At 44.3% G+C, this 18,099-nt stretch overlaps 1 protein-coding gene across 1 annotated transcript; it reads left to right on the forward strand.

Moving 5' to 3' along the window:
* The first annotated feature begins 931 nt into the window (after positions 1–931).
* On the forward strand, positions 932–13,440 carry n4bp1 (nedd4 binding protein 1). Its single transcript, XM_060061023.1, has 12 exons — positions 932–1,485; positions 2,695–2,922; positions 3,248–3,424; positions 3,560–4,122; positions 4,287–4,611; positions 4,847–5,215; positions 6,474–6,709; positions 9,771–9,901; positions 10,015–10,111; positions 10,473–10,580; positions 11,205–11,297; positions 11,388–13,440. Exons 1-12 carry the CDS (start codon positions 1,174–1,176, stop codon positions 11,800–11,802), a joined length of 3,054 nt encoding a protein of 1,017 aa, XP_059917006.1. The 5' UTR covers positions 932–1,173; the 3' UTR covers positions 11,803–13,440.
* Positions 13,441–18,099: the final 4,659 nt, after the last annotated feature.

Consider the following 18,099-nt stretch of genomic DNA (forward strand, 5'->3'; position numbering starts at 1 on the left):
TAACTACTGTAAATGTGATCTTATAAATTAAATGTATATATATATATATATATATATATATATAAAATACTTTATTTTTAGATATAGAGGTTCAACGTTTTAATTAACCATTACAGTACACATACTATTCTATCAGACGTTCCTACTAAATTATTTGCTTTATGGCAGATAGCTTAATAACAACATGGCAAAAAAAATTACTACTGTTCAGTGGAACAGTATAATGTAATATTTGCTCTGAATCTTCATTTTGACAGGCTGTAGAAATCACAAAATGAACTATGAACGAAGACAGTATCTCTTTTACGTAGTGTGTTGTGTGACTTCAAATAATGATTCAACGAAAGCGCTATTACCCATTTTATGAGGTCTATTGATGTTACCTGCTGTCACTGAGTTTGTCATTATTTAGCTTTGAGTGACATCTAGTGGCATTTGAGTGAAAATATCTTCACCATAACGGCACAAGGCAACATGCATGGACCGTTGTAATCCACCAGGTGGAAATAGAGTCAAGGCCTGTATTCACAGTCATTAGATTAGATTAAACATTTAGTCTCTGCGTGTGTGTGTCAATATCAAACATTGGATTCCAAACTTTTTGGCAACATATTAAAGCAAATTCAGCAACATCATCCACAATTATATGATTAAAAATGAAAGAATTACAGGTAACAGAGGATGGAATTGTGTCAGCACTAAAAACGAAAGACCACTAAACATATGTTGTTTAAAGAAAAAGGTTTTAGAAAAAACTAATTATAATTCTTAAATATTAAAGTATTACTATTGTACTAGTTACATTTTTGCACAATTCTATTTGAATAAGAAAAATCATAATTATGTCATATCATAATGCCATATCGCTGCCATATTAGTGCAACATGTTTTTCAAGTAGCTATAACAAGCTTTCGTAAATAATGATTAAAAAAATAACATGTGTCGTCTTTTGATGGCGTCATCACGGGGATTTTCCGGATACGTCGCACGGGGCTTCTCCATAACCGCGTTAGCTTAAATCCTCAAATATAAAAACAGTGGCTTTATTAACAAACCAACCTCAAAGGAGTACAGGGTAAGATAAACGAAGAGGACAGCTTTCTCACATGGCGACGAATGGACAAAATAACAAAGCGTCGGTGTGAACAGCGACAAGATTATTTGAAAACAGAATGTCAACAACGCGGCCCCTCCTCGGTATGAAACGAGTCACCGAGCTAAACTGTTCCGATCAGCCGACGAGCAGGCTCTCTGCAGCGGGCAGCCACCGAAAACAGGAACCCCTCACTGTCGACGAGTTTACAGTCCTGGAAGACAAACAAGAGGAGCTAAAATGTGCCAAACCCCGAGTCGAACAAGTTTTCAAGGTAGCTTTCACTATTATAGGTCTTCTGGACTGCACTGGACAATCGCATGGCAGCAAGATATCACGTCAGATTTGGTTGCAACTTAAAGGAAACAGAGACGACGTGTCAAAGGCTAAAGTAAGTGAAATACATAAATGCGTGTGTGTCGTTCGATGTTGTAATTTAGCCTTGAACTGTTCTTATTGAGACGGCCAATACCCAGTCATCAAATCATTTGTGTTTGTGCGTGCATTTCTCATTTATAGTTCATGTTGTCAATTAACTTGTCTACTGAACGTCATAGACATGACAGCCATTATTAATGGAGACGCCATCCGGCTTTTGATGGTTCTCTCCAATGAATGTGCATAGTAACTACTCATCTATTATTCCGTCAATTGACAACATGATTACCTTGTTATGGGTCCTTGAGTGTGCAAGCAAAGTGGGGTATATGGGGGTGATTCACATGTTGCAATCGGCTATAAAGTAGATGCTTGGCCAGTAACTCTGTCCCAGTTTAATAAAGTTCAACTTTTTCACCTCTGACTTGTTCGTTACACAGTAACAACCCTAGTGGCATGAGAGCTTCCATATATACTGTTGCAAAATACATAATACATGTATTTTAAAACCTAAATTTCAACACCGTCATGTGACACTTTTGCCTCCACTAACACCTCAGCACCAATGCAAGGAGAGTAATGGTGGCAATATAAATGAGGAATATGTTTGAAAGTACTCTGGATCAAACTTTATAGCTTAATTGGTTGGACAGATTCCATGATGCACACAATGCATCATGCAATCTTTTCTTAGTGATACTCCACCATTATGGGATGCCTTCAGAGAGTTGTAGTAAAGTTAAATCTTAAATAAACCTACCCTAACCTTGACTAATCAGAACTATTTATTGTCATGTCTCACAAACAAACATGTTTCTCTAGCTCTCGTGAGACATCATTGACTTGATTGTAAGTAGTAAAATTGACACATCATGCCACACTGGTGTCACACATAGAGACGCATGAGAATAAATGTATCTATTTTTAAGTCCAAAGATACCCTTAGTTAATTTTAGTATCTTCAACATGGCTCTTAATGCTCCCTTTATTCAACAGAAAATCTCCCAATACTTTGACAAACCTAAACCTCCATACAAATAAGATATAACAAATAAATAAACTTCTGGACAGAACACAAATGAAGTATTCCTATTTCAGGATGAGTGGTATGAATGGTGCAGAGGGGCACTATCGGTTTAAATAAAACCTGGTTCTTGGTCCTAAGTTGGTATGATTGGAAGGCACCAGTGAACTAGCTAACGCTTCCCTCTGCCCGGCGCAGGAGTATGTGAGGGGCTTGTGTGACCCAGAGCTGCAGGAGATAGAGCGATATCCGGTGGACATGCACTGCATCTTCGCCGGTGCCCGAGGACTCTTTCTAGACAGGCTGCTGCGGGACACCAGCGCGGAGGTCCTGGTGCCCGAACCAGGCCGCTTGCGACTTCTGGGTCGCGCTGAGCCCGTGGTGATGGCCCAGAGCAGAGTTCAACAGTTTGTGGCGCTGTTTCAGGTGGGCCGAATGCTTAAGCTCACTGTCTGTTCATAGCCAAAGAATGAGATCTCTGTTCCTGCTGTGAAGAAAAATGAAAAGAATAAGGGACTATGTATCCTTGAGCCCATTGCTACATTCTTCTTAGCGATTTCTATCAGCATTCCATTTTAATCGAAGCCAATTTCATTTCTGGCAGTCACATAAGCATGATTCAATTCAGTAAGAAGCTCTCAGGATATCCACTGTTTGTCAAGATCCGTTGAACACAATCAACTGCACCCTAAATCAGATTTTGAAAAAGCAAACGTACTCAAAACATGCCATTTTCCTGCCCGGTGTCCAGGAAAAGCGAAGCCTGCCTGGCGAGAGGGAGCCAGCCGTGAAACGGGCATTCAAGTCCTTCGTTGAGGAGAGGGACGACAAATACACCATGGAGCTGCTTCTGCTGCCCAGCGCCCTGAAGGAGGAGCTGCTGGGTCTGGCCCAGAGCCCCTCCAGCACACTGCCTGGCTCTTCCCTGGTCGGTGTCATATTAGATCTACATGGACAGTGTCGTTGGGTTATGTCTACATTTCCACAACCCTATTTACATGGTGCTTAAAGTAATACTCTTGGGCTCATGTCTTCCTTTGCTTTTTCTCCGGCCCGTACCCAGGCGTCAGCCAGCGAGGGCCCGGCTGCCAGCCTGGCCGAGGCAGAGCAGGACCGCTCCCAGAGCAGCACGCCTGTGACGGAGCTCTCCAACCGCATCCTGGACACCAGCTTTGAGGAGAAGGGAGCCGGGGCCGGGCCCTCGTCAGGCGAGGATGGTAAAGCAGGGGGCGGGATAAGCCTTGGATCCGAGGCGGCGCACCTGAACGGCGTCCGGCCCTCCCACAAGCGGCGCTCCTCGGAGAGCGAGACCCGCGACACGAAGAGACAGTACTCCCTGGAGCGCTGCGAGGAGTCGCTGGAGAGGGAGAGGGAGAGGGAACTGGAGCAAGAGAGGCGGGACAGGGAGCGGGCGCGGGACTGGAGGGAGAGAGAGAGCCGCCTGACCGACAGCTGCAGGTCCAAAACGCCCGCCGCCTCGTTCTCGTCCCCGCTCTGCCCGTTGTCCTCGTCCAAAGCCAACACCATCGCGGGCCCCCTCCTTCTGGACTGCAGCGACAGCGCGCTGGACGACGGAGAGACCGTCAGCCCTGAAACCAACCTCCGCTGCCTCGTCAATTTCTTCAGGTGTTTATTGGATTGTGATGTCATGCTCAGAATCTAAAGACAAAGGTTTCTTGTTATATTGTATAGAGTAGGAAAAGTTGAGGCCAAAATTATAAGTACGATTTTGCAGATTTTGTGATTGGTCTCGGGGCTTGCGTCACTGAATGATTCTGGTTTCCTTCTAGAACCATGGGCTACCAGCAGGAAGTGGTGGAGCGCGTTGTTAAGGAGACCGGGCAGACGGAAGACACCTTCCTTGTGCTAGAGAGAATCGTTGAGGAGACCAAGCGCTTTGAACAAGAAGGACACGGAGGCGAGCAGGGAGCACAACGGTTCTCCGCCTCAGTAGCTTCATCCACTGTGTCCCGTGTCAAAGTCAAGGAGTGCGTCCCCAGCAAACTGTCGCCCGACGCCACTGGCAAATTCCCTGGGAGCATTAAGCCTGCCCACAGCAATGGTCTCGGCCATCGGAGGCACTGTAGCAGCGGCGGAGAAACCAAAACTCAGCAGGTACCCAAAAACCCATCCTGCTATACCCCACCCTGAAGCTTATGGACAGATACATGGCACAGATAAAGTCCCCCAAAAAGTTAAACAAAATGTGCTTTCCTAGCTTTGCATGGTCAGACAGGTCTTTCTTATGCGTCTCTAATGTCACCGGTAGACGTATTTAAAGGTCAAACGTCTTCCTCTGTGGCAAAATGAGACGATAACAAGACTAATGGAGGAACCGCTTGAATTTCAGGCCACCACGATCAGGAGGAGCTCTACGGGGCAGGGGGGCGCCGGGAGCTGTGACGTCATCACCATCGACGACGACGACGACGGGAACCCCGTCGCCACGGACACCACAACGCCAGGGAGCGGCGCTTCCCGGCTCACCGCCATGGAACACCTGGACTCGCAGTCAGGGTCGAGGACGGACTACCTGGCGAGAGGAGCGGGGGGAAGCACGGCCAGGGACCACCTGACCCGGGCCGGCGGGACTCTGACCCTGGGCGGCCAGGTCAAGGTGGAGACGGTGACCGCCCTGCGTAGCGTCCCTCAGCGGCTGACCGGCCCCAACGCCGCCCCCCTCGCCGCCCCCTCCTCCACCGCTCCCACCTCCTCAAATGTAGGTGGTCCAAGAGGGAGCTCCGAGCGGCCGCTTCCTCTTCCGATGGCCGCTTCCCGACAACATCCCTTTTTTTCTTCTGCTTTTCTTCACTTGAGTTGTATTCTCGGACTAGCTGGTGCTCTCGGCATCAAAGCATTAAGCCAGATTGTATTAAGCCTCAAGCATTTGACCCTTTGAGGCCACAAGTGCATGGAAATGTAAAACGAATGAACTTTTGAGTGAGAGAATAATTATAATGATGGCAATAATTTGACCTGTACATACAAAGAAAACAATACACAACGTTGCAGAAATGGCCAAAATGAAAGCCCTGATATTTTTCAGGGCTTTCATTGCTCACGTGTTCTTTTTGAATACCCATGTCCATATTGACTCAATGCTTCTAAACTTTGAGCTCTCTGCTTCCATGCTTGTTTTGGCTCTGGTTTATCCGCAAGAGGAGGAGTGCTGCATTCAGACACAACAAGAGCTTTCTTTAGGGCTGGGTATTGCCAGGTACCTTTCAATTCAATTTGATTCTTTAGGTCTTGATTCGATTCGATTTCGATATTGATACACTTGATTCGATATCGATTCAATAATACGTGCAGATGACAAAAATACTCAAATATTATTTAGAATTAACCATTTCAAACTGAATTGACCACTTCATTGTGCTTTAACTAGCAAAAAGGGAATACACCATTGTATAGTACTGTTCCTGGGCTAAACTTGCGGCGTAAAAGTAATAATCATAACATGGACAAATGTAAAAGGGCATGTAAATTTAGGCATACTCGCTTCTAGATTACAATGTATGCTTCTTTATTTTTTTAATGGAAATAATTAATATCAAAAAATTTCTGAATCGAAATTGAATCGAGAACAAATAAATTGCAGTGCATTGATGAATCTATATTTTTACCCAGCCCTAGCTTTCTTCATAGGACGGTCATGGCTGCGGTTTTGGTGCAGCTCCTGTTTGACTTCAGTATGTTAGCTGTTCAATAATGAGTTAGTAGTTACTGAGTCGATCTTGGGCAGGTCATGGAAAACACATTATTTTGTTCACAGGTTAGTTGGTTTCTGTCAATCACATGACAGTATGACACATATTCCTTTACCTTGTGCAATGGTTTCTGTGTTATCTGTGTTATCACGGAATGATAACACAGAGGGCCACATTGTTCCCTCATGCCTGCCTCATGTTTAACATACAGAGGAATGCCTCGTCACATGATTTAACCGGCTCTTCTCGTCTTTGTCATTCCTTCAGACGGCCAATCCCAAGCTCCGGCACCCTGCGTTGTTGTACCTGACCGTCGGACATGCGGGTTCCCAAGGCAGCAGGGTGCAGCCCCCCGCTGTCGGCGACCCATCCATATCGCCGGTGACGGGTCTGGCCCGCTTTCACCAGTCCCTGCGGACGCCGTACACCCTGTCGCTGCCCAATGAGCCGGGGCGGGCCGAGCTCCGGCACATCATCATTGACGGAAGCAACGTGGCCATGGCGTGAGTCACTCGCCCACACACGCCCACAAATAACAAGCACCCACATCACAGACTCAAACAGGCCCCTACAGGTTTGTTATTTATATTTAAACAGTAGTGATGAGTTAAAATGTGCCATCCTTTGTTGTGACAATCCAAAATAAGCCTAAAACCCTAATTAGTTTTGCCACATCATCGTTGGAAAAAAACTTAGCCTGGTGAGACCATCCTGATCTGGCAAGGTCCCCATTTTTCCTGCTCTCTGCAGATCAGTCTTGCCTCGATCCTGTTGAAAATAAACAAAGTGCAGCAATCTACTGAGCAATTAAAACAGTTTTTAAGTAGACTGAATCATGTCATTATGTAAGGATGAACAGATACCTGCACAGCAGGATTATCTCAGAGAAGAAAATATTGTTTTTTTACTTCCATACTGATGGAAGTGGAAGTAAGACAAAATATTGTCGAGGCCTCTCCCATATTTGGAAATCAATTGCTGCCCTGCCAAGGCCAGACTGATATTAACTGACAAACCTGAATATTTAGACAGTCTCACAAGGTGGGTCAACATTTTTACTGTTGTGTACCGTCGGATTTGGTGGACCATTATCGAGTGCACACTTTCGCTCATCTTTCACCCATGCCTTTGTGCGTCAACGACTGACAGCTTTCTAACATTTAGACAGGGCTATCTTATTCACTGTGGATTTTCAATTTACAAATATTTTGTCTAAACCCCTCAAACGAGTCAGAACTTGTCCAACTAATATAATGACTTCATTTGTAGAAATCCAGTGAATCCCACTGTCCGGAAGCATTGTCAATTAATTAGCTTTTTCAATTTCTGCTTAATCTTGTATCCTGTTACTTCTTATCTTCACAACCAACCTCTTTTCAACCGCCTCCTCCTCTCACTTTGAATAATGAATACCTAACTCTATTGGGGGAGATTTTTCAAAGAAAGATGCTGTTTCAATTAAATGCATGAAACTGTAATTTCCCCGAGGGGAAATTCTCGGAAGCAAGCAGATTAAAGGGACCAACAAAAACGGGACAGATAAGACACAAGAGACAAAGAGTGGTGTTCGATTTCATCTTATTTACACTCTGCGTTGTGCATTTTCATTGTAGTAGTAACTCTTGAAGTTGAAATCAAGGCTGCTTGACAGGTTGCATCAGAGGGTCTAATAGATGATTTATTACAGGATTTAATACAGGCTGTCAATCCCTCTTCTCACCGAAACCAAAGGTTTGGCGCGAATATTATACTAAAGAATATCTGAATCACAAAAGAAGAGATGCAGTGATAGTGGTATATGGCCATGGCTATGACCCAGACGGCCTGGCACCGACCATTTGATTCGTCCTTGTAGGAACATAAACAAATGGAGGTTTGTTGGAATTAACACCTCGTATCAGTTGGAGAGACACTGGCCTGTCCCCACATTAAGAGATGTGAACACAGAGTGACGCCAACATTCTACAGTGGCAACCCCCACATGGTGGCAGAGACAGTACAGTTCATAGCCGAGAAAAATATAAGGGATAAAATACTGTCTACATATTGTAGCCCCTGGCCAGAGGTCAATGGCTTGATGCATGGCCAATGCTGCCCATGTCTAAAAGTTTAGCATAGACGGTTACATTTATTTATTAAGATTATCAAATCCTCTTTGTACCTTTTTTGTTCTCTCAAATTTCCTACCTTTTTATTTTATCGCATTTGATTTCTAAGATGAAGCCATTGCTCTTTCACCCCTCGGGTTAGACAAAGATATCTTTCACTACACTTCCTTCCACCACCTCAAAGGCTTCTTCTTCCTCTCCATCTCTGTTGCAGCGCTGCAATGCACAGGCTTATCAGTAGTTTTAAACCTTGGGTAAATATGGACTCTTGGTCCTAGTGTCATCTCTTCCTGTTTCTGATTTCTGCGGTACATGCACTTGGGGACTTCCCTGACGTTGCGTAGCAGCTTCAACAACAAGCTCAAACTTTGTATGTTTGCGTGTGCTCGCCTCCATGCAAATCTTGCGCTGCATCACTCTCGCTGCACAAGGTTGAGCACTCTTCACAAGCCCACATTCTATGATCCATTGTCCTGGGTCCTGGGTACTGGGTCTAGTTGAATGACTAGAGAATGACTTGTGAGTCTAAGCATCAGCAACATTTAGTAATTCCCTTCATTAAAAGTGTTGCACTTCATTAACCGAGTGACCCGAACTCGGAGGCAGGTTTCACACAATACTTTTGTAGTTATCACAATTAGGACAATCCTTATAGAATATGGGGGAAATTGGGGCTCCATTGACCTCACTGAAACTAGGCGTAACGATGTTCAATGTACCTCCATGAAAACCCCCATCCATGTACGCACGGGGGAATTTGGGTTAAAAATAATCCCATAGGCAGGTGATCTTGTATCATCCCTCATCATCAACCTGCTGTATTGCCGGCTTTGTCGTCCGTCGTTGTTGTTGTCGTTTTGGGTTACCCTGGAAACCGCTTGGCGTGCCATTTATCGACTGACGTGCATTGTTTGGGTATTTGCATGTCTCGCCTCTGGGATCTGGGTCACCTCGTGGCCCTCTCTATCACGTCACAGGGTGATACCAAACCTTTAAGGAACAGGATGCTGATGTGCGTGCACACGTGCTGCTACCAGGGTTTTTTGTCTGTGTTATTTTTTTAACAAGCTGTGAACGAAACTCCGAAAGCCACAATTACCATTGTCCTCTTAACATGCTTATTTTATCTTGGGAATCATCGCTCAGCGTTTATACTTATGCTTTGGAATTGCTTTATGTTATCAACCAACCTGCTTCCCATGTTTGTTTATATTATGATACAATTTATGTTATGATAAAATTCTGACCTGAAAATAATCTGCTAGATTTGTCGGTACAACATACAAAATAACCAAATTAATTATTATTAATACTTCTTATTAATGCTCAAATGAACATCAAACTTCCACAGAGACTTTTATTTACCTTTATGAACCGATCAGAAAAGCCTGACTGTAGCCAACCTGTGGGTGCACTCCCAATGTCAACCATCATCTTATGTCTCTGTCCCTCTCAGACACGGGCTCCGTCGCTTCTTCTCGTGTCGAGGTATCGCGCTGGCTGTGGAGGCCTTCTGGCGTCGGGGCCACCGGGAGATCACCGTCTTTGTCCCCCAGTGGCGGCAGAAAAGGGACCGGCTTACCATAGGTACAGTACAGTATGTGCGTGCTGAGCCGGGGCTGGGTGCTGTGCGAGGGAGCATGTGGTGATGCACGCGTGCATAGATGCTAAGCGTGGCCTTTCCTTTTTTGGTTCTCTAGAGCAACACTTTCTGAATCAGCTGGAGAACCTGAGGCTGCTCTCCTTCACCCCGTCCAGGGAGGTCTGTGGTCGGAGGATAGCCTCCCATGACGACAGGTGCGTTATCCCCATCCATGCATTCACTCTCTCCAGCTGTTCCCCTCCCTCCAGCTGTTCCCCTCCCTCCAGCTGTTCCCCTCCCTCCAGAATGTGGTGTTAGGGGCCACTAGGAGCAAGCTCCCGGCTAGCAGATGGATGAGGTCAGCAACAGGAGAGATTAAATATGGGTCTGAATGGTTGACGTGAGCATTGAAATTTGCCTGGTTGACGTATGGTGACTCGTTCCTCATTCCAAATTACTGATAAATTTCGCTTCAAATTGTTTTAAGCAGTAAGCGAAACTCAAATAATGATGCTGCTCAGCTGGAAATAGGTAAGGAGCCTGCCACTTAATGACCCCAACCTATTCAATCAACAGGTTCCTGCTCCACTTGGCCGAGAAAACGGAGGGGGTAATCGTAACCAACGACAACCTGAGGGACTTTGTCGACACGTCGGTTGCCTGGCTTCACATCATCAAGGAGAGGTTTGTGACATGTTCGGTCATGACTTTTAGGGAGCACTGTTTAGTGCCATTGCTGATCTAGATTGTTTTTTCTTACTTATTCACAACTGCATATCTGTGACTGTTGTCAAAGATATGTGCTTGTTGATGAAAAGGGTACATCTTCCTGATGCTAATGTCAAGCGAGTTTTGGGATGAGGTTGTGGCGCCCTCTAGGGGTATTTCCACACATCCCAGAAACTAATGCATGACTATTAGGCCACTGCCCTACAGTAGGCTTAACGTTTCACCCATTCGCCACACATACGCTGACATGTTGTACATTGCTTATTCATTGCTCAATTCTGGTGTAGTTTACGGTTCTTTTACGGTTCAGATTCTTGTTTTCTGGCTGCTGGTCATGTCTAGTGGTAAGAGCTCTGTTGAGCATCCTCATGAGCTCACAGTTACATTATCAGCGCAATGGAAAGGTTCCACCAGTGAAGGGATTGTTCAATGCAACACTGAGAAAACCCTGGAAAAAGATGGCCGGAAATGTACTTGCTGGACCAGGAATTGTCCATTGCTTGCTGCCACCCTAATAGGAGAATAGCCTAGGCTTTTGGGCAAGACGCAATAAACTTATTTTGGTTGTTGCCCCCCCAGGCTGCTTCCCTTCACCTTTGTGGAGGACCACTTCATGATACCAGACGACCCTCTTGGGAGGCATGGTCCACACCTGGAGCTGTTCCTGCGCAAGTAAGTTCCAACAACAAGGACATAATCGATCCGTTGAATTAGCTTCCAAGGAGGGGCACCAAACCTCTCCACTCCCCGTCTGTTTGTTAGGCGGAGCACCTTTACGCCTCCACCAAGGAGACGAGCAGACGCCCAGACCCCGAACCAACGGCAACACCCCCAACAGCAGCCAGCCTACGGCCAGGACCCGCAGACCTCCGCCGCGTCGCCATGGCCCCAGCCGGCCCACGGCAGACCCCAGCCCACCTGGCCTCAAAAGGGACCCCCGGAGTGGCACCCACCACCCCGCCGCTCGCCCTCCCCTTCCACCTCCCGGGCGCCGGCGCCGACGCTGACGCCGCCGCCGCCGCCACCGCCTCCGCAGCGCTCGCAGGCGGAGACCCTGGAGCTGAAGGCCAAGCTGTACGACATCTTCCCCGAGCAGAAGCAGCGCATCGACCGGATCCTAAGTGACAACCCCTACATGAGGGACCTGAACGCCCTGTCTGGCCTGCTGCTGGGATAGATGGAAACACACGCCCACAGCAACACGGCACTGTTGGGGTGTAGCCACAACATGCTCATTATACGCTTATGGCCACACCAACCCCAATGTGTTTTCATACCTTTTCACAGGTTCCGCTCGGGGGAGGAAGAGAGAGAGAGAGAGAGAGACACAGATTATTTTTTTCCTATTTAAATTAAAGAGTTTGATCACCAAACGAGCTGCTATTGAGAAAGTTATTTGTTGGACTTGCTTCTCCCCCTCCACCCCTCCTAAACATTCAGTAATCTTATTTGATGAAGCTCAACAACACTTGCATCGACTGAGCTAAATCATTAGCCCTTTGCACAAATTGCACCTTTCTAAAGACCAGGGCTGTGATCTTGAAACCGCAGGATTTCGCTGACATGTGGGACCAGAAGTAATAATTGATTTTGGTCGAAGACAGCACAATGGTCCTGAAAAGACAAACCTGGCATCCATTACAGAGGCCGGTTCCTTATGTCCCAAGTTCAAGACTTCCCTGAGACCCTATGGGCAGTTGTCATGCATCTCACAAAAGGGTGTTTATGAATGGGTTATTTTTCTACAAATGGCTTTTAAATAATTTTGTTGAGCGTTCCTACCCTTGTTTCATTTGTTGAAGAATGTGAGGTAAAGTCTGCATTTGCTTCCAGGGATTTTGGTTTTAGAATTGAAATACAGGGGATACTGATTTTGAATAATTAATTGCTGTGAGATTTATTGTCAGGTTTAGCCTTAGTTCTTTTGGTTAACTTGTCAGCTACAGATTTAGAGTTGAAATTCGATTCCAAAAGGATTTATGCTGCCATTAAACCAGTTCCTATCATCATCCTTGCTCCGGCGGATACATATTTCTATACAATCCAATGCCTTTCTTTGCTGTTTTGAATCTTAACGGTTTTCTGTAATTATTTGATTGCCTTGATTTCAGTTTAAAATAGAAATGGTTTGAGCATATACAGATAAACTCAACTTTGGCCAAGAGATTTGAAATCCTTATCTTTACCTTGAAATTGTCTTTATTGGCGGGGTTTTCTGTGTCTGCAAAAAATCAAAGAAATCTTTAATTTTTTCATGTAGCAATTCGATTCATTCTAGGTCTAGTAATACCTGTTAGGACTATTGCTAAACCCCAGTGCAGGGCATCTCCATGCCCTTGGATTACAGTTTGGTTTAAAGTAAAGCCTTGTCTTTACGCAATCTCTCCATTGCTCCATCTGTTCTAAGGTGGCCCACACAGGGTGTATGTTCCTTTTTACTCATTTATAGAATAATGGGGTGGAAAGTTACAAGATGGTTATGGAATCTAAAACTTAATTGAAATAACTAGGTGAGTACAATTATTGTGTTTAAGTATTTCCCTTAAACTTGGTTTGTTTTGATCTTCAACTCCAATAGAGAATGTTTTCTGCACTGCCCCCCCCCCCCCCCCCCCCCCACCCGGAGCTATTGCTAATATGCACTGAATTTGGTTAATCTACTTAACGGACATCAGGAAGTTGATGTACTCATTTGTCTGTTCTACTTCATTTTTCATGTACATTGTTGCTTTTCTAAAATCTTTATTTGTTATGGCCAAACTGCACAAATGTTTTTCTGTATCTGTTTATTGAAATACAGCATATTGTGACTATCGTTCTTTTTGCCATTTCTCGGAACAAGCAAGCTTCTTAGGTCCGACTACAAATCACTGGATTATTTTGAGTTTTGCGTTCTTCAGTTTGGTGTCGAGCATCTGCTGCTACACATGACCATCCACTAGGGAGCGATGTGCACCAACTATCAATGTTTCACCTGCGCCTTTCAACAGATCATCCTCAAATAGTATTATTGTATCCAGCTTTTAGTTATCGAGCAGCATGTCCGATAGTGTCAACAGAAAGGGCATGTTGTACCAGACCAGAGTTATCCCTAAATTAGTTTTGTGGTCTAAATGAAGAACAAGTTATCCAAATACTGACCCACAGATATTGTTAAAATCGTGCAGAGGAATACTGTCTGGCCATGTGTAGTATAATTAGTTCATCCATCAAACCGTATTCAGTGAATACCCATATTGCAGACTTTACGTGGGGAGATATTTAGGGACTGCTGTTCTAATGATGCCCTTTTATCCCTCTCTGGTTATTTGTCTGCCTGGCTTCTGGGGTAAAGCTTATATGGTTTATGAGCCAGGCTGCCTGAAAGTCATTTATAATATGGACGCCAAGATTTAAAGTCGTATGAGGCACTGATATCTTCCTTTTTATTTTTTGCAGGAAATAGACCACAAATGGAGACAATTGATTAAAGAACATCTTGCGCTTCGTTGTTTGTTCGTTTGAAACAGGCAGCATCATCTTTAAAGGTGATATATTATACCACCACCAGGTATGTGTCTGTGTGTGTGTGTGTGTGTGTGTGTGTGTGTGTGTGTGTGTGTGTGTGTGTGTGTGTGTGTGTGTGTGTGTGTGTGCGTGTGATTAGCCGTTGCACGCGTTCTAAAAATCAGCCTCTTTTGATGTCACAAGTGGGCGTGTCCACTTCTATGTATGACAGATGAGCAACGTTTGCTACAGTCCGCTGGTAAGGCTGGTATATTGATCTATCAAGCACACATCTCACAGCTGGTGGTATATATTTTAAGCACTCTGGTCACCTTTAGGCACGTTGATCTGACTCGCACAAGTAGTGGACTAGTCTTTCTAAAGACATTCAATGATCTTCTATTTGACTTCTTTCTTTGACATTCAGAGTCTAGCATGTAAACGTGATTATATTGGGCCACGATGATGACCTTTTTCTTCTCAATTAGCCAATGCTGATCGGCAGCAGTAGCACTTAGACTTATAGTATTGTTACTGTTAATGAAGGCCCCATGTTAGTCATTATTAAGACTATAATTTTGCTGTTTATCTTAAACTTAACTAGTTATATTGATGCCAAGTTTTAAGCTAATTGTGATTTGACATACACAGGTTAAGTAAAGCTGTACTTCCAGCATGGCAGCAACGAGTGGACTTTTTTTCTTTCAGTCTTGGTTCTCTCAAGTAATTAGTTAGTTAAGCCTACATAAGTCTTATGGGTTGGACTCAAACGTAAATCTAGCTTTTTACTTATTTTGTTGTGCGTCCGATAAAATATACATGTGCTTTTCCATTATGAGTCTGATCATTCACGCCACACAGAAGAGATTGAGCAAATGAGGACAGTCCGAAAATAAATGATGATCTACGATGCTCATGATCATCCCACTGATTATCAAAGATGTGCTTCTGAAAGGGCCAGGCAGGGAAGGCTAAGTTGTTAAGAAAAGGTTAAACAACCATTCTCCTGAGAAAAGATGTGCAATCATCAAACGTGTGCCCTTGCACAAATCATACATGTTGAGTTGATCGACTATATAAAGTGGAAATGCATTTGATAACAAAATATTTATTCTTAGCAGTACTACATATTGCTGTATTCTCAAGTGATGTCTTCAAGTTCATGAGGTTTCACAATTTGGGTGGCTTTTTCCATTTGTATGCCTCCTTGTTCTTAGCATCAAATGTTCATCTGGCAAAGGACGAGACCGACCTCTTAAACCAACTTTACTTGAAAGAAACCTCTGGATTCAATGGTAAGGAGCCCCCCTGGGGTCACACATGCAGTCACAGACTTGTACACACGCATGCATGCTAAATACACAGATGATTCAACCCCATATTAACAAGAGGGGATAACATAATTAGCTAAGCCGGTTGCATACTTGTCTTTGCTCTCCACTTGCCTTGTTTCTAGAATTTGGATATGGACCAACCATAAAAGTTTTCACACCGTTAAAGTAAGTAGGAAGAGTCGAAGTCTTCAGCAAAGGCCAATCAGGTTGATGTAGATTGAACTGCATGGTGGACATTTGGTGTTTAAATAATATTTTTTAATCATTGGGTCCAGATACATTTTCTTTCAAAATAAACGTTAGCATTTTTATAACATTTATATTTGGTGTACCTTTTCCCGGGGATACAAACAGTTTTCGCTACTGAAACCAAGCTCATAACATACCGTAATAATGCAAGTGCAAGGGTTTTCATCAGTCGGCCATAGGCCAAATCCCCATTGTGTTACCTCATTCAGGGAGGGAATGCCTTAGCTTTTTTTTTTTTTTTTTTAAGATTGCCCCTTTAAGTTATTTAACTAGTTGTTTCAAATAGGAAAGCTGCTGCCCGGAATCTTTCCTTCCCTAAAATTGAAGTAAAAAAAAAACACCAATCAACATTAGCTCCAGAAGCGGCAGCAGCAACAGCATCTCAGGATCCAGGGAACGACCTACTGGGTATGCAGGCCGTGTCTGACTTGTGGCCACTTCCAGTGTGACCAAACTAAACTGTGGGCTTGGGGAGCCTCGGTCAGGGATTACAATGGGCCGCACCAGGAGCTTGTGAAGGGGTTAAGACAAGCGGGTGCTGCTGCTGCTGCTGCAGTGAGCCTGTGCATGGATAAAAAAGACCCTGCTGTGCCCACACTATGCATCTTATTGCATATTACAGGATAGGCAAAGTCTCCTAACTGGCTGATTCTACACCAGTGTCCACTCAAACAATTATAATGTGTTTGTTGATAGTCCATTTTGGCTGCATACATCCGTGCAAATAAGAATGCACCAATTTACCATGGGCATACATTTCTTGATTTTGAGAGTGCGTAAGCTAGCGTATGAGAGAGTTCATGTGTATACCTTTCCAGTACCTCTCATCGTGCAATATGCATGCCTGCATATGTCCGTATGTGAGTTTGCGCGTGCTTGCAAGTGCTTGTGTGCATGCTAGTGGGTGGGTGTGCTTGCGTGTGTGTCTGCGCGTGCACACACACACACACACACACACACACACACACACACACACACACACACACACACACACACACACACACACACACACACACACATACACACACACACACACACACAAACACAACCATATGTACTTGATTATATGCACATGCTTCCTTCCACCAAACTCATATGTGCGTGGTACAGTGGACGAGGTGAAGGGCGAAATTGTAGATCCTCAATGTGGATGCAGCTTGCCTATTGAAAAATCACTTTTGCATGGTTTCATGTCTTGTTACACACACACACACACACACACACACACACACACACACACACACACACACACACACACATACACAATGTCTACTCTGCCTCTGACATTCCTTTCCCTTCCCTTCCTTATGAAATCCGTTTTTCCACTGCCCTCGCTTAGTCGGTCCTGCTGACTTTACCCCTCTTTGCCTCTCTCGTTCTTTCCTGTCACACTTCTCTCTGTTACTTTCCTCCATCTACTCTAGCACTTTACCATTACCTTTAAACCCATATATTTCCTGTCCCCTACTTTTTTCCCACCCTCCCAACTTGATTCCCTTCTCCCACCATGTGTTGTTATGTCCCAGCAGAAATAACCAGATTCAACTGGCATTCCAGAACAGCTTAGCATTCCCGTGGGTTTGGAGCCCCCATCCCCCACAAGCCCTGCATCCCCTTCTCCCCTTACCCCTCCTCAGACCAACTCCCTTCTCCGTGTTTCCTTGACATTCCGTTCCTCGAGTTGTTGTACCTTTCTGTATTTTTTTACTTTTCTTTTTGTGCTGCTTGCATTTGCTTCTGGTTCATGTTGTGGTTGTGTTTCATATGTGGACAATAAAATGGTTGCCGCATTGACAGGTTTGGTCACTTGCATTTTGAGGTAGGCTATACATTGTAATGCACTAGTACACATGCCTGTATACCCTCTTTGTGCATTATGATCTGATAAAGAGAGCATGTGTCATAAACAGGGCCTGTTCAATTGCAAAGGAAGAGGTTGTAATACACCTGACAAATAGCAATATGTGTCTGTAAGACATTGAATAAGATGTATGGTTAAGGTAAAATAATAGATATTCAAATAAATATTCCATAAGGTCACACAGAGAAAACTTTTTTCGATTACACATTTTAGATATTTGTATCTCTTGCCACCCTGTTTCTTCTTTCCAAATATTTAAATAATTTCCCACATGCCCATTCACTCAAATGGTTACTCTATCTAAATGTGATTGATTTTCTTTCCTTATTTATATCTTTCTTTCTCTCGCTCCCTTCTTCCTATGGACAAGACAATAAGATTACATAACCAGTCCTTTACTCTAATCTCTCTCTCTCTCTCTCTCTCTCTCTCTCTCTCTCTCTCTCTCTCTCTCTCTCTCTCTCTCTCTCTCTCTCTCTCTCTCTCTCTCTCTCTCTCTCTCTCTCTCTCTCTCTTTCACAAACAAACACTTCATTGAGACAGA

The sequence above is a fragment of the Gadus macrocephalus genome, chromosome 9, assembly GCF_031168955.1.
Source record: "Gadus macrocephalus chromosome 9, ASM3116895v1".
Lineage (NCBI taxonomy): Eukaryota > Metazoa > Chordata > Actinopteri > Gadiformes > Gadidae > Gadus > Gadus macrocephalus.

What these genes read in the sequence shown, in the direction of transcription:
- n4bp1 (XM_060061023.1), top strand. Translation starts at nt 1,174, where the DNA reads ATGTCAACAACGCGGCCCCTCCTCGGTATGAAACGAGTCACCGAGCTA. An exon ending in CCGCTCCCACCTCCTCAAAT is followed by an intron (nt 5,216 to 6,473) that starts GTAGGTGGTCCA and finishes TCATTCCTTCAG; the next exon opens with ACGGCCAATCCCAAGCTCCG. An exon ending in AAGGGACCGGCTTACCATAG is followed by an intron (nt 9,902 to 10,014) that starts GTACAGTACAGT and finishes TTGGTTCTCTAG; the next exon opens with AGCAACACTTTCTGAATCAG.